At 43.8% G+C, this 16,295-nt stretch overlaps 1 protein-coding gene across 2 annotated transcripts in view; it reads left to right on the top strand.

Annotated features, from left to right (window-relative positions):
• The window catches only part of ssbp2a (single stranded DNA binding protein 2a), a 49,683-nt gene that overhangs the window by 16,666 nt on the left and 16,722 nt on the right, over window positions 1–16,295 (top strand). For both annotated transcript variants that reach the window (XM_030358623.1, XM_030358624.1), the window contains exons 2-4: window positions 3,196–3,268; window positions 6,196–6,257; window positions 6,707–6,791. In XM_030358623.1, the coding sequence (XP_030214483.1) occupies window positions 3,196–3,268; window positions 6,196–6,257; window positions 6,707–6,791 (220 nt within the window). The remainder of the gene's footprint in view (window positions 1–3,195; window positions 3,269–6,195; window positions 6,258–6,706; window positions 6,792–16,295) is intronic.

The raw sequence follows: 16,295 nt of genomic DNA, 5'->3' as shown, positions 1-16,295 counted from the left end.
CACACACGCGCGTGCACACACACACAAAAATACACACACACACACACACACACACACACACATTCGCATGCGCACTAGGGATGGGTTGGTCGCGAACGATTTGTTCACAACGAACGAATCCCGAAGGTGAACGACGAGAACTGATTCACGTAAATTAGATATACAAACGAACAGAGCTCCGTCTCCACACAACCTTATATTGATTGAGTCTAAAACGTTCTCAAAGATTCAGCCAATGAGATTACTACAGCAGGTAGCATTTGCGTTGCCATGGCACATGGGTGAACAAATGACCAGGCACCGCCACACAAGTTAAGTAACGATTGCTGTAGGCTTCAATAACATGCAAGCACTTTATACGTTTTCTTTTTATTTATTTCGTTTCGTTGTACAACACAATTGCATGCTTTAATAAGGTATTGTTTTACCTATCATGGAAATGGTCGAACTGCGTCGTATAGGCCAATGCTACAGAAATTTGCTTTGTTTGTTTTCCGAGCGCATCGTGACTTAAAATTCCTGTTTTATTCCCCCTTGTTTCCACTGCGTGGTGCGGTTCGATTCGGTGCGGCTTGGCGCAGCTCAATTATGGCTGCCGTTTCGACCGCCGACCGCCGTATCGTCTGTACACAGCTCAAGGCAAGGGCAGACTCTTGTGCTGGAGATTACAAAAGCCTCTCGCTTTGAGTAGAGTCAAAAGCTGGTTCACTATTTGGTTTCTTTGTATTCTGTTATGTAGTTTATTTGACAAATAAATCAAGAATGTCTAACCTTTTGCTGCCCCTGCCTCAACCCATCCTGTTAGTGTAGAAATATATACCATTTTATTTAGCTTGACTCAGTCCCTTGTGTTGCACACATTACAAAGTTTAGCGTTGGGAATGTTCCGGTGACCTGTAGTTGAGAAAGAGCATTTGTGCAAGACATCTTCAAGAGCCTATTGGCAGAATTAATTGGGAGGTGCAGTTATTTGACATTCTTCGAAACAGATCGGTAAAATAGATGTGTGATAAAATGCCTCCTTCTTTTGATCTGCTGCGAGTCCCTTTTGAACTCTGCTCCTAGAGCCTGCTGGTAAGAAAGCCCATGTGGACCTCTGTGTGTTTAATAGATGCCGGTGAATAGATACAAACTAGCTGTGTATTTAAACTGCCCTCGACCGTACACTTAAACTGCTCACTGCTGTGTCAGCAGCCTGAATGCAAACTTGGGAGTGAAGTCATGTTTGTCTCCTCCTGAGCAACATGTATTACTTTCCACCGTGGCACCCTCTTATCTCTTCCAGCCAACCCTCCTTCCTCTGGCTGAGGATTTGTTTCCCTTTCTTTGCCGTCGCCGTGCGTCTCTTGTATCAGGGTCGCAGGTCAAGAGCCAAGATGCCTTGTTAGAGCCATCGTAGCCTTTTCGAGGATCTCACTTGAGCCAGGCGAACACAAAGGCCTAGAAAGGCAGGTGCCACACGTGGTGGCGACTCTTTTGCGTGTACGTACGAAGTTCGCGTCACCAATGCTCATCACTGCCACTACGTTTAAGGACAACGCATACTGAATGCTTCAACTGTCCTTTACGTAAAGTGGGCTCGCTCGGCAGGGAAGGGAGAGGGAGGGGATCAAAAGGGAATGACAGAGACAGAGACACGGGCCACCGAATGACTGAACCTGTGTGTTCCTACTCGAGATCTTCCTACTTCATCCCCCCCCCCCCCCCCCAAAAAAAAGATCAAAATGGGAGGGGGGGGAAAGAATAACACCAAAGAGGGGTGAATGTTTAATTCATGCTCTGCGCTGTAGAGGTGTCAGGAGTTTTGTAAGCCTTTCATTCTGTTCTGTTAACCTTGTCCCCGGTGAAATATTCCATCACTTTGGGTGAACATCTGTGGCAGGCCAAAGGAGGAAGAGTTGTCTGGGTTTGGGGGGGGGGGGGGGGACAAAGGTGTATAGGGTGGGCTGTGATGAGGGGTTAGAAGGCGAGCCTTCGCTGCTCACCTTCATCCTTTCATCAGACAAACACCGCCTCTCGTCGGATGGGACTGTGAGAGGAGGGATAGATAAGGAGAGGACAAAAACAACAACAAGACCGGAGCGCAGAGGGGCACAGATGAAAGCAACCACAAAAAAAAGACGGAGACGGGTTGAATGGGAAGGCGTAGACGGAGGGACGGAAGGAGACAAAGTACCTGGGTGCGGAGCGGAAAGGTGTGCAGTCCATCATTCACAGACGGGCAGACCGAAGCGTCTGGGGGCGTTTATTTTTACCTCTGTCTGAGAGCGCCCAGTCTGGGTCTCTCAGAGCACAAAAGCATGAATGCCGAGTTCTGCAGTGTGACGGGGTCAGCTTATTTACCTGTATTCAAAGCTGTTATGAAACCCCCTCCACTATGGCTAAATGTCAGAACGTCTGCTCTGGTAGCTATCAGCTTGTATCAGCTTGTATCAGCTCCACGGAGTGAGTGGGAGGGGATCCCCCTCGTGTTAGCTTACTTCTCTGATGTCCAAGCGAGGATAAGACAGAACTTCAGACTTATTTGCCTGTCTCCATTTTTGGTTCATTTTGTTTGAAAATCCCCACTGGTTTTTGTGAAGTAGTATAAAAAGAAATGATGTGCAATGTTCTACTTTGCTAAAACACAGATAACAGTCATAAAAAGTGGAGGGATGAACGAGACAACCGACAACAATTTAAAGGCCGAATCATCTGCAGTTGTTAATAAATAAGGTCCAACATCTATGAGTAAAACTAGTCATAGATGGTCAAAAAGGTAATATGAATTATTTGAACTAATAGCCACCAAGAAAGGTAATTGCTTTTAAACACCTATTTCTTCTTTCTTTTCTTCTTCTTTCTGCCAATATTTGAGCGTAGCGCGAACTGCCAAATTGAATCCCTTTTTCTGTATTCGTCACTACAATCAAGCTGTTTGTTACTGTAACCATTGAAGTATGATTATGAATCCAACGAACAGGGGACCATTCAATGTCAATTATTCCCACTAGCTTGCTGCCATAGCATGTGTGGTGAGCTTATTCTACAGTCCAAAAAAAAGTTTCAACAAATCTGCATTGTATTTTTGGTATTTCTGCTGTGCTTTTATTTGATGAATTTTTAATTGAGTCAATGGTTCAAATGCTAATATCAGCTCCAATGCTGAAACGCTGACTGAGTGTCCTCAAGTCTTCTGCTTTTGTTTGTGTGCAGGTTAGCGCTGTACGTGTACGAATACCTGCTGCATGTAGGAGCGCAGAAGTCCGCACAGACCTTTCTCTCAGAGGTAAGACTGTTTACACTGAATTTCAATCTTTTAGCCGATGCTTTTATCCACAACGATTCACAAGTTAGGCCGAGAACAATCAAAACACATATTCCAATCAGAGTTAAAATGAGGTGTAGCACGAGCTACACTTACACATACATAAGGCGCATACAAACACACATACACACGTGTGCGCGCCCAAACACTCAAACACACACATACACACACGCACACACACACCTACACACACATACTCTTCCTCATATAGAGGAACAATCAACCACACACTCTTTAACACCCCTCCTTCTCTCTCTCTCTCTCTCTCTCTCTCTCTCTCTCTCTCTCTCTCTCTCTCTCTCTCTCTCTCTCTCTCTCTCTCTCTCTCTCTCTCTCTCTCCCCCTCTCTCCCCCTTCCCCTTGATACTGTAGTAGTAATAGGGAGGGGTCGACCAAAACAGCTTAAAAGGCCTATTATACAATGTTTATCACCCACATCTGTTTACATCTCCAGGCTGTGGAAACCAAAGTCCATTAAAACAGTCTCAGACATGAGAGCCTGACATGGCCTAATGCACTCACAGAAGCACAGCGCAAACACACAAACCAAACTCCTATTACACGCATAAACAAGATGACACTTTAGCTTCAACTCATACACTCAATAATGGTGTGTACATCTAAAGACGAAAAGAGATAATCGATAATATGTGGTCAATAAAAAAGATGTAGGATGTTTCATTTTTGCAGAGTTGAACCGTTTGTAATCAGGTTTAACTGGTAAAAAACGTTGCATGTTTTGTTAGAGAAGTTGGCAGAGGATGAATGCATTTAAAACCTCTCCTCGCTGTAACATCTTTACTATGCTGAGATTACCATTAAATTAGCAGATGGATGACCATGCGGCTCATATCAAAGGTGTGAACGGGACACAACAGGTCAGATTAGGATTCCTCATCTTCATTTGCACTGGGAATTTCCTATTTTCTAACATGCAATATGGTTGGGAACATACAGAACATAGAAAACTGAAACATACTAACATTTTAAAAGGTCAACATTGGTTTGAATATGTGCAATTCTATAAAATAAGCAATCTATGTTTAAATTGGCATCGTCGTTGTCTGCATCTAGTCTGTGATTAATAGTGTCGGTTGCGTGATATAATGAGCAAAACGTTTCTTTTTGACAATGTTATCCTGTGTTCACCTTTTTATTTGTCTTCTCACGTAACAATTTGGGATTTGGCGCAAGAATAAACAGAGAGATGGCCGTCTTTAAAAGTCAAGAACTCAAAGCTGTCATTGTGTTTATGAAGAGGTTCCCTCAACAGCGAGCTGACATTCAAGAGGTCACGCTCAGGTCGTTCAGACTGCTGACCCCTGCAGCTGCCATCCAGAATAATAACCTGTGTGTGTGTGTGTGTGTGTGTGTGTGTGTGTGTGTGTGTGTGTGTGTGTGTGTGTGTGTGTGTGTGTGTGTGTGTGTGTGTGTGTGTGTGTGTGTGTGTGTGTGTGTGTGTGTGTGTGTGTACATCACTATTTATTCTGCTTTATTCTGTTTCATCTAATTTAATCTTTTAAGTGTAGGCTATGCAGCGATGTACGTTTGTGTGTGTGTGTGTGTGTGTGCGTGGTGTGTGTGTGTGTGTGTGTGTGTGTGTGTGTGTGTCTGTGATTGTTCATGGGTGTTAAAGTGTTCACACACCTCGGTGAACATCATGCGATCATAAATCAGCTCGACTCTGCCCATTGGGTGATGTCAGCTGGGGGGGGGGGGGGGGGGGGGGGGCTGACCTTGGCTGCTGGCGTGTTCTAAAGAGAGAAGGAGGGAAGGAGAGGGGAGACAACGCTGCAGGAGCGATGGAAAGACAGTTGGAAAGGAAGAAAGAGTAGGAAGATGGACGAAGGAAAGGAAGGGAGGGAGGGTTGACGGAAGGAAGGGAGGGAAGGAGGAAGGAAGGGAGGCAGGAAGGGAGCGTGGGACTGGGGAAGGAAGGGAGGATGGAAGGGATTAAGGAAGGAAGGAAGGAAGGAAGGAAGGAAGGAAGGAAGGAAGGAAGGAAGGAAGGAAGGAAGGAAGGAAGGAAGGATGGAACGAAGGAAGGAAGGAAGGAAGAAAGGAAGGAAGGAAGGAAGGAAGGAAGGAAGGATGGGAGGGAGGGATTAGGAAGGAAGGAAGGAAGGAAGGAAGGAAGGAAGGAAGGAAGGAAGGACGGAAGGAAGGAAGGAAGGAAGGAAGGACTGGGGAAGGAAGGAAGGACTGGGGAAGGAAGGAAGGGAGGGATAGAGGAAGGAAGTGGGAGTGAGGGAGGGAGGGTGGGAGTGAGGGAGGGAGGGAGAGCGTAGTAGTTGACCGTCATTGTGATGATGTACTACCTGTGTGTTCTTGCCGATACAATAAATGCGTTGATGAGGCACCTCAGGCCGTGAGGTCATCTCTTCTCATACAAACAACTACAAACAATAGGCGGTTGACATCAGTAGAGGAGCCTCACGCACTAGATATGTCAACACGCCCAGTACATGCTTCCCGGGAGGGAGACACACAAACAAACACACTCACAGACAAATGTATGCACGTATCCAAAGCAAAGTATTTATGAGAATAAGGGAATATTTGCAACATTATTTGCCTAAAATAATTCCCTGCAGCCTTGTTGTAATGTACTTAATGGTCATGTCATACTTGTTTATACGATCTGAAAATCTCTAATGCATCTCCTTTGATTTCTGTTACCCATTACCAGCTTTTCACCTAATTAACACTCTCTCACTCCCTCTCTCTCCCTCTCTCTCGCTCTTTCTCTCACTCTCTCTCACTCTCTCTCCCTCTCTCTCTCTCTCTCTCTCTCTCTCTCTCTCTCTCTCTCTCTCTCTCTCTCTCTCTCTCTCTCTCTCTCTCTCTCTCTCTCTCTCTCTATCTCTCCCTCTCTATTTTTCTGTCAGATCCGATGGGAAAAGAACATCACATTAGGGGAACCTCCAGGCTTCCTCCATTCCTGGTGGTGGTGAGTGTCACACCAGATCAAACACACCTTCCATTCACCATCCGATTAACATTTACCATTCAGCCTCAGATTAACATTTGCCATTCACCCTCAGATTAGTATTTACCAATCACAATTAAAATAAAGTTTCAAATTCACCCTCAGATTAACATTTACCATCACCCTCAGATTAAAATTTACCATTCACCCTCAGATGACCATGTACCATCACACTCAGATTAACATTTACCATTCAAACTCATATTATGAAAACATAAATGAACACCAAGATCTTTTTTTCTTGAAAGTATACATCTCTGCTCTAGAACTTGGCAATTTGATGCTTACCAAGTTCCATTTGACCAAAAACATTCAATAGATATACAGTCAAATCCCTCAAGTGTCAGCAGCGGACCCTAATTCTTCTCTTGTCTCCCTGCGTCTTCTCTCCATGACCCCGAACCCTGCAGTGTCTTCTGGGACCTGTACTGCGCCGCGCCTGAGCGAAGAGAGACTTGTGAACACTCGAGTGAGGCCAAGGCGTTTCATGACTATGTGAGTTAAGCAAACCAACAATCAAAACAGCGACAAAGTAGTTCCAGCCTCACTTAGCGCGGGAGTGATGGCGGGTTAAAGACCCAATGGAAGCACCCTGCCTCTATCCTACCGACATAATCACTAGCGCTGCTGGGATATGCTCATGTTCCCTGCATTAAGGCAGGAGGATTCAACGTACATGGAGGGCTTTTATTTTGAAGTGGGTACACCATGAGCTGCACTTTCCCGTATTGGGGAGGGCTGTTCTTGACCTGTTTTTACATGAGCTGGTGACTAAGAGAGCGGAAGTGTGCCTGCCCTCCTGGGGTGCTGGAGGAGCGAGTTGCAGGGGAGGGGGGGGGGTCTTTTTTTTATGTTGCTGTTTTCCCCGTGTAGCCCTGAGTCTGACTCATCAGATTTGTCTGCACCGCTGTGGTTTATTGAGACGCATTGTTGAAAGTGCACAGGTCAGAGCTTTTTGCCTCGCCTAGCAGGATTCTCTCTCTCCTTCTCTCTTTCTCTCTCTCTCTCTCTCGCTCTCGCTCTCGCTCTCTCTCTCTCCTTCTCCCTCCACCAACATCCTCTCTCTCTCTCTCCTCTCCTGCTCCAGATTTGTACTCCTTCGTTGTTTCGTCCAACCATCCCATAGACATGGTGGAGGCTGTTGCCCTTTTTTGTTTTTCTGCAGTAGGTGTGTGTTTGTGTATGAGTGTTTGTGTGCTATGTGTATTTGTGTGTGTGTGTGTGTGTGTGTGTGTGTGTGTGTGTGTGTGTGTGTGTGTGTGTGTGTGTGTGTGTGTGTGTGTGGGGGTGTGGGGGTGTGTGTGTGTGTGTGTGTGTGTGTTATGTGTATGCGTGTGTATGTGTGTGTATGCATGTGTATGTGTGTGTATATGTGTGTGGGTATGTGTGTGTGTATGCGTATATGTGTATGTGCGTGTGTGTGTGTGTGTGTGTGCGTGTGCGTGTGTGTATGCATATGCGTGTGTGCGTGTACGTGTGCATGTGTGTGTGTTTGTGTGGAAGTGCATCACTGTCTTAGTGAGCAAATGCAGCGGCCAGGCTGAGGTTGAGGATGATGAGGATGAGGAGGATGATGATGATGATGATGATGATGATGATGATGATGATGATGATGATGAGAGTGATGAATGGGCACTCTGGGAAGGCGGCCGTAGAGTGATGATGTCATCCTCGCTCTGGGAAGGGTGCTGGAGGGCGGCGTGACCTCAGCTTGAGAGAGAGAGAGAGAGAGAGAGAGAGAGAGAGAGAGAGAGAGAGAGAGAGAGAGAGAGAGGGGGAGAGAGAGGGGGAGAGAGAGAGAGAGAGAGAGAGAGAGAGAGAGAGAGAGAGAGAGAGAGAGAGAGAGAGAGAGAGAGAGAGAGAGAGAGAGAGAGAGAGAGAGAGAGAGAGAGAGATGCAAAAACAGCACAAAAAATCTGAGGCGAATAATCATTTGGAGACAAAGGATAGAGAGAGACAATCAAAATAAATGGAAGTGGATAATAAAGATGAGCAAAGAAAAGTGGGAGCCGGCTGGAATCACAAACATCCAATGGAGTGAAATGGAGCTAAAACAGGATTGTTTCTTTTGTTCTCTTATCACTTCTACTGAAACAACAATCCAAACAAGGGAATTGTGAATAATGATGGCTTCTTACAAAAGAAACAGTGAAGTTCTAGCTTTCTATGTTAAAAATAAATACCTTCAGATGAGGTTTTAATGTGACCAGCAAGGGGCATCCTTAACACCTGATTTCTTTCAGGAGTTGTAATCAGTGAATCATAATTAGCCCCTATTGTTAATAAACTGGGGTCACTTTCAATCAGGGACTTCAATGCCAATGTTCTTCTCCATTCATCCAATCAGAATGACTCCCCTGTCATATCTCCTGTTCCATTACAATTAAATGAATTAAACGACAACAGTTTGCAAATGTTGTAGTGAGGAAAAAAAAAATCATAATAACTTAAATTGTTTCTTCTCCCAAGCTTCTGACTTTGGGAGCAACGGAGATTCTAATCAGAGGTTTTGATGGTAATTACTTTCAGCTAGATAATTACGGAGTACGGGTGTGATGAATGCGGGGGGGGGGCGAGGGAGCACAGACTATCTTTGTCTCTTAAACACGATAATTGATAAGATCAGAGGAGAAGCATCTTACTCCCTTTGTCCCTCCATCTCGATGTGAGCTGCAACCATGTGTATTTGCTCAGCATAATTGTAGGTGTTCACTATGCTGAAAAGCCTGTGTCCATAGTGTAAATATATCTGCTGCATATTCAGGTCTGGCTGTGAGATCTCTGTACAGTGTGCCTGTTGAAGTTAATAATGTTAAGATGGATGGAAAGAGAAATCTGATGAATTAAGTGAAGAAGGAACCAAGGTTATTGATTTTCATACTAGCCCTTCCAGACATAAGAAAGCCCATTTACACTTCTGTTAAGTGCTTTGGCTATTGTGTTCTCGTCACTAAACAAGTGATTATTCCATTTGCGTGGAGCCATAGAAAAACAAGCAATTCTTTGTGTCTCATCTCATATCTCTCACAAAGATATCGATCGACGTGAAACGATTGAAATCCTGCCTATTATTGTGATTTTGAATGCTTAATCGAATATAAGCTTATTGTACGTTTGACAAAGTACATGTAGTATTTTCACAATTATGGTTAGTAGACCTGGCAAAAGATGTGTTTACTGACTGTACACCGACAAAAAGGAGCTTTATTAGACATCTTTTCTTTACCCTCTGAACAGCCCTCCACATGTTATGCTGATGAGTCCTTGCCATATAATAGCCTTGAATGCATTAAGTACCATGTTTTTCAGCTGGAAATGCAGTACTGTGTAATTACACATGGATGCTTACATATAAAATTGGCTGCTAATTGCCTAGACCGAAGGTTACAAAATGTGTATTCGTAAGACCCCCGCGTTAAGTACCGTACAAGGTGGAAATTTACAATTTATGACACTTCATTCACTTTCCCCACCAGTTTCCCCACTGTTCTCTTATGTGTGATATTGTACGCACTTAATGTACTTCCATGTAATTGTTTTTGGATTGGATTATCTGATTATGATTGAGAATTAAAAATATAATTATAAAATGCATATTTTTAAAAGCAAAAAAATATGGAAGCCAGGAAGAATTATAGTCAGAAGATTGAATTTCACCTCACGCTAACACAATCTGGACTTCCACAATCAGAATTGATTACCAAAACTTTTGATAACCCTTTCTAACTTTTTTTTCTCAAAACCAACAAGAAATAAATCAAGTTGGTTGCTGAGATCAGGGACGTCCTTAGTGGGGGGTAAATTAGGATGATTACAGGGGCGCAGAACTTACGGGGGAGCCCCAGAGGACACTGGTGGTATTATTAAAACTATATGCAAAAAAAACAAGAGAAAAAAATCTAATTAAGGTGGTTTGTTTCGTTGTTTTGTTGTGGTTTGTTTCTCTTTCTTTATACAAAATCATTAGAAAGTCTTCTCCCTATTATCACCCCTCTCATTTGTCATTATTTGGTACAGCCCAAGTCTTGCGCTACTGCAGAGCAAAGTAGCAGCCAGGCAGATCATTGTGAAGCAAGTGCAGACTGCTAGTGTCTTAAACTAGCAGTCTAAAGTCAGTTTGTGTGTATCCCGGTCGCTGAAATTAAGAAATCAGGTTGTCAGGGGAGGAAAGAGAGGAAAGAGAGAGAGAGAGGAAAGAGCTCAAAGCGGTCGAAAGTTCGTCACCCAGTTTTTTACCAAGAAAGGTTTATCCCTCCCTCTACACTTTCCCAACAACCTGATAACAAGCCTAGCCTAGCAGCTAGCGCTACTGTAGCTAAAATAATTACAGCCTGCACTGGATGATAAAACTGAAAAGATTGTTTGTATTACCATTCACATGATATCCAATTTACAAAAAGCCTACATGATTTTTACAAGTCGAGCGGACTATTTAATGTCTCCCGTATGCAGGCGTTGGCAAGCAACGTGGCCATAGCGTCTTCATAGGGTCAACGTCTTTCCTAGGTGTAAATTAATGCTGCTATCCATTTGGATGTACGAAGTGGTATAGTCGCAAATCTCCCAGCTTTATTGCGGCATTTCACTGAGGTACGCCCCCTTTCGGTCGTAGTATCTCGTCGCTTTCAAAGTAGAGCGAGCAGATCTGTACAACTAGCAAAGAAGATGGCTGCGCCCATAGTCAATGGGGATTGAGCTGTATTTTCTTTGTATTTGTACCACGTTGGGGGTTGTAATGTCGATTTTAAATCCTCTTACACATTTGCTTTCATTGCTGCTTTAATCCGGTCACCAATTTATGGTCTTGCTTTGCGTGAAATTCAATGTAAAGTTGTGTTTTCAAGCTGGTTTGCTAAAGAGGCTATGTTGCTAATGATGACTAGCCCGCTACTACCCCTCGTGGCTCGACAGAAACACGACAGCACTTGTTGAAATTAAAATTGGCGAAAATGGCAAAATATCATTTCAACGTAAAAGGCTTGCAATGTTAATGTTTCTGTAAAGGCTGGCAACCATTATACACTGGATTATTTCTTTTTTCCAAAATAGTTTTCTTCTCAAACTCGTCGGACACAAATAGCAAACTGGAAGGCTGGAGCAAGGGAAATACGTCACGTTCGTTCGTACCAGCCTACCATCCAAATGGATAGCAGCATAACCTACACCCTCCAGCCAATCAGAATCGAGTATTCACCCAGACCATGGAGATAATGCAATGATTAACATTCCATACTGCTTGCCAGCATGATAATAACATTTATGTAAACAGATTTTGAATATTTTGATTGGCTGCATTACAATATTAGCAGACATTAAACCAAGGGTACCTACATTTTAGCAGACTTTTTAGTTTTAAGTCAGCTAAAATTACAAGTAGTCCACCCTTAGATTAATAGCTGCTATTTATTGTAGGCTAATGCAGCAAATCAAAACATACAAATACATATTTAGTCATGCCCAGCTCAATCCAATCAAATAGACTGTTGACAACATTGTTTAATATGCTCAGATAATTATGGGAAATATTCTGAATTATATGATGTATCTTAGAGTCAGGGCCGTCTTCAAGCCATGATGAACCCACAGAAGAAACCAGTGAGGTTGAAATAGAAGAAGGGGAGAAGGAGGACAGTCTAAGTAGAAGCAGCACTGTCACAGTTTTTTTTAGCTTATTTCTGTCTATAGTAACTACAAGCCAGGTAAATGTGTAACTAAATACCAACTTAACTATCTAGTGTACAAAGTAGCCTAGGTAAGTAGGTAGGTTTATCATGTTATTCAGTTGTTATTCATTTTCTTCTGATGATAATGACTACCCAATTTCGACCCAGTATTACCCAATATTTACTGATTATAAAATGTGAATGAATATATAACATAAAAAATGTAGGCTATATATAATATATATATATATTAAATATATATATTTTTGGGGGGGGCTCCATAACTGAATTCTGTCAGGGGGCCCAGAATTCCTAGGGACGTCCCTGGCTGAGATCATTCCTCTTTAAACAAGGTGTGACTGGTTGTTATAAAAGTCACGCAGATACGCCCGCTGTAATGAAAGCACAAACAATAACAGGATCAGGCCATAATGTTGAGCTTATTCAAGTTCAACCAGAAACAGTACGGACATGCCGCTGAATATTCGAAGAGCTGAGCAGGGGCGATTCTAGGTAGTGTGGGGGCCCTAGGCAGAGGATTGTTAACGGGGGGGGGGGCCTCTAGGGGGCCCCCCCCGTGGCCCGGGGCCCCCAAACAATTGCGGGGCCCCAGGCAGTTGCCTGGTATGCCTAATGGGATGCGGCGCCTCTGGAGCTGAGAAGAACAGGCCGTATCTCTCCCGAACGGACAGACCTCCCCGTCTCACATGAGTGGGTCCTACCCTTATGACTCAGTCACTGATGTATGGAGATATATTCACATCAGTCCGTTTCACACAAGTGCACATGCCCTCAGTGTGCTCTGCACAAGGCAAAGTGACATACATATGCATGCTTCACATCGCGTCACATGCGCTCTTGCAGGACCGTACAAATCTGCACATGCACTTTAACACGTAGAACGATCCTCGGTAATGGAGGGTGCGCTGGCGTCTTGCTTTTGACATTTACTCAGTCATAACACTTGGGTTATCCTTGGGTTCAACTGGAACACTTGGGTTATCCTCGGCTTGAACTGGAAATGCCACTTAGCTGATAAGAACACAATTGATGCAATTCAATCCGAACTCTGTGTGCTCGACATAAACGTCAGACTTACACTTTGGATAGACCATTCCAGTCTGTTGGAAAGATGATGAAAACTGCTTCTCTTTCAAGTGATACATGTTGCTTTCATTTAAGATGAGTTGCTTCGCAGAATGTGTAAATGTCTCAATCTCAATGTTCAGGAAGTGACTCTGGATAAAGTTCACAAAGTGTATGCTCTGCAGCCTATAGAGCACATCCAGATGTTAATACTCATATTTATTTTAAACATCTGCCCCCCCCCCCCCCCCCCCCCCCCCAATTTCCATCTTGTGTTTCGGGAATGACTGGAGGTGTGACATTGTTTGCATTTTTCGTTTTCACTCAAAAATGTACCCGCAGATACATCTAACCACACGCATTTAATGAAAATATAACAGTAAGTAAATGGATGCCAACTGAAGGGGTTCTTTAAGCACAATCGTATTAGGAGGGCCAGACCTTTTAGCTAAGGGGAGTTAAAGATATATCATATAGCATTACACTTCACTGCACTTCACTGTTGCATGAATAACGGGGATGGTAGGAATGTTGAACTGGAGAAACAGGAATATAGTTAAAAACCATGTGAGAAAGAGTTTCCTTGATGCACAATGTTGTTGGTAAAAAGCATATTTTCACTTAAAAACAATAGCACAACAGTTGATTCACTTGCACAACTCGAGCCTCCCTCCAGTCTAGAACTCTGGCCCTCTTAAGGAGCACCAGAATGGGTGTGGCTCAATTAACCTATGAGCCACAGCTGCAGACTATTACGGCCAGACAGGAACATGTGCATCTTTTAAAACATGGTTTAACACAGTGAAGATGCAATTCACATCTCCACAAACCAGTCATTCTTCCTGTAGTCAGATGCTCAAGAAATCACTCGAAAACCAAACACTTTAAAGTAATCTATGCAAAAAACACAAATAACGTTGATATTATTGACAAGTCAAGTCCAGCTGCCAAGATTGAAACACATCCTGGGCCACAAAGAAATATATATTTGTGTGCGCATCTTTGAGTTAAGGGACAAAGCTTCTTCCTTATGAATCTCTGAAGAGTTTTGTGAGATCCTGAGATTGTGTTAAACTGCAGCGCTCATAAAACAATTAACGGTTAACTGTATAGGCTTTGAGACTCAAAAGGTTCAGAGCAAAAATACCTAAATGTGTTTTGGGTCGATTTCTTTTGCTGACAAGAAGCAATCACTTCATCCTCCGAAAGAGCAAGCGGTTGAGGGGGATTCTAGCAGTGAAATGAAAAGACCAACGCCATCATGCTGGGTTTAAGCGCCACCTACACTCGAAAGGCAATTTCCAAAAGGTGCTTTATTTGTTATGTCCTGCCTTGGGAGAATAGGTTGCAGCTAGTTGGGGAGAGCTGGGATGAGATGTGTGCTCGAAAAGGTCAGCACAAGAAATGAGGTGCCTAGCATGAGCCTTGTTGATCTATTCATCGTTAAATTACGCAGATGAAAAACCAACTCATCCAAAGAATCCTTAGCTAATGCTACTGGGATTGAAACCCCAATATACACATTCTACCTGTAGACATTCCTGAGTAACATGCCTGAACCCCACCTGCTCCTGAAGGACATGTCCCTGAAATGTCCTTCATGGTGGTAAAGGGTAACACTGAGGCTGCAAATGGTCCCACCTCTGTGGACATATTGATATGCTGCCTGAAAAACCCTGTTCAAGCCAGCTCCTCTCTTCCTCCTCCACAACCTCTGATCATGAGCGAAAGCCAGGGGCAGAGACACACACACACACACACACACACACACACACACACACACACACACACACACACACACACACATACACACATACAGACACACACACACACACACACACACACACACACATACAGACACACACACACATACACGCTGCACCAACATTCGTCTTCCAACATTATAATAAAATAATTTTGTGATTCTCCCATAAAAGTAGATTTTTATTAGCAGAGAGATTGGCTTGTTAGCTCCTTTGAGTGAAGCCAGTGTTTGCCTGTGGAGACATCGCAAAGGAAACCCACTCTGGGCAACAAAAGTGCATAACATAAATATAATGATGTTTATTTCTCATATGCAGTCAAATCAGATCTGTGATAAGAATGCGGAACAGCTTGATTAAAGAATAAAAAGTACTACTGTACTACAGACAGAATGACCAGAGCCCGTCGTCACCGAGGTGATATGACAGTGGTATGATGTACCCCCCATATATTTTGGAGATGTGTGTGCATTGAGAAAGTAGAGTTTGGAGACGAGGAGGTATGGACAACACCATTCCAGCCCCTGGAATTGTAGCTAACAAGCTTATTTCAACCGGTTGATAAGGGATGGGGGTTGCTGAGACCCCCAGTCTGTTTCCAGGGTAACGGAGTACTTTGTCCTCTCAATACCCCTCCCTCATTTACTCTCTCTCCCTCTCCGTGCCTCTCTCCCTCACTCATTTACTCTGTCTCCCTCCATCTTTCTCCCTGCATCTCTCTCCCTCCATCTCCATCTCTCTCATTTACTTTCTCTCCCTCTCTTTGCCGCTCTCCCTCTCTCATTTACTCTCTCACCCTTTCTCTCCCTATCAATCATTTATTCTTCCACTACCTCCATCTATTTCTCTCTCTCTCTCTCTCCCACTCTCATTTACTCTCCCTTCCACTCCCTCCATCTCTTCCTACTTCTCTCATTTACTCTCTCCCGCTTCCGTCTCCCTCCCTCTACCTCTTTCATTAACTATCTCTTCCTCCCTCTCTCCCTCTCTCCCTCCCCCTTCCGTCTCTCTCTCTCCCCCTTTCATTTATTCTCTCTCCCTCTCTCTATGTCTCTCTTTTCTCGGGGTTGCCGAGGAGAGAGATGGGTTAGGGAGTCACTGTAACATCATTGCCATGGCAATGGAAGGAAAAGTGGAGCGAGAGTTAGGCAGAGAGAGCAGAGGAGAAAAACAGGAGCTTCAGTCTGGAAGAATAAAAATACAGACAGCGCTCAAATGTTATTTTGGTAATACTCAGCAAAATAAATACCTTCTGTAAGTGGGCCCATTTTAATAGGCCTCCTACATCTGCTATTACTCTGTCTGTCGGTCCGTCCATCCGTCCGTCCCTCTCTCTCTCTCTCTCTCTCTCTCTCTCTCTCTCTCCCTTTCTCTCTCTCTCTCTCTCTCTCTCTCTCTCTCTCTCTCTCTCTCTCTCTCTCTCTCTCTCTCTCTCTCTCTCTCTCTCTCTCTCTCTCTCTCTCTCCCTTTCTCTCTCCCTTTCTCCT

The sequence above is a fragment of the Gadus morhua genome, chromosome 6 (assembly GCF_902167405.1).
Source record: "Gadus morhua chromosome 6, gadMor3.0, whole genome shotgun sequence".
In the NCBI taxonomy this organism is placed as follows: Eukaryota; Metazoa; Chordata; class Actinopteri; order Gadiformes; family Gadidae; genus Gadus; species Gadus morhua.
This window is presented reverse-complemented; position numbering and strand designations above follow the sequence as displayed.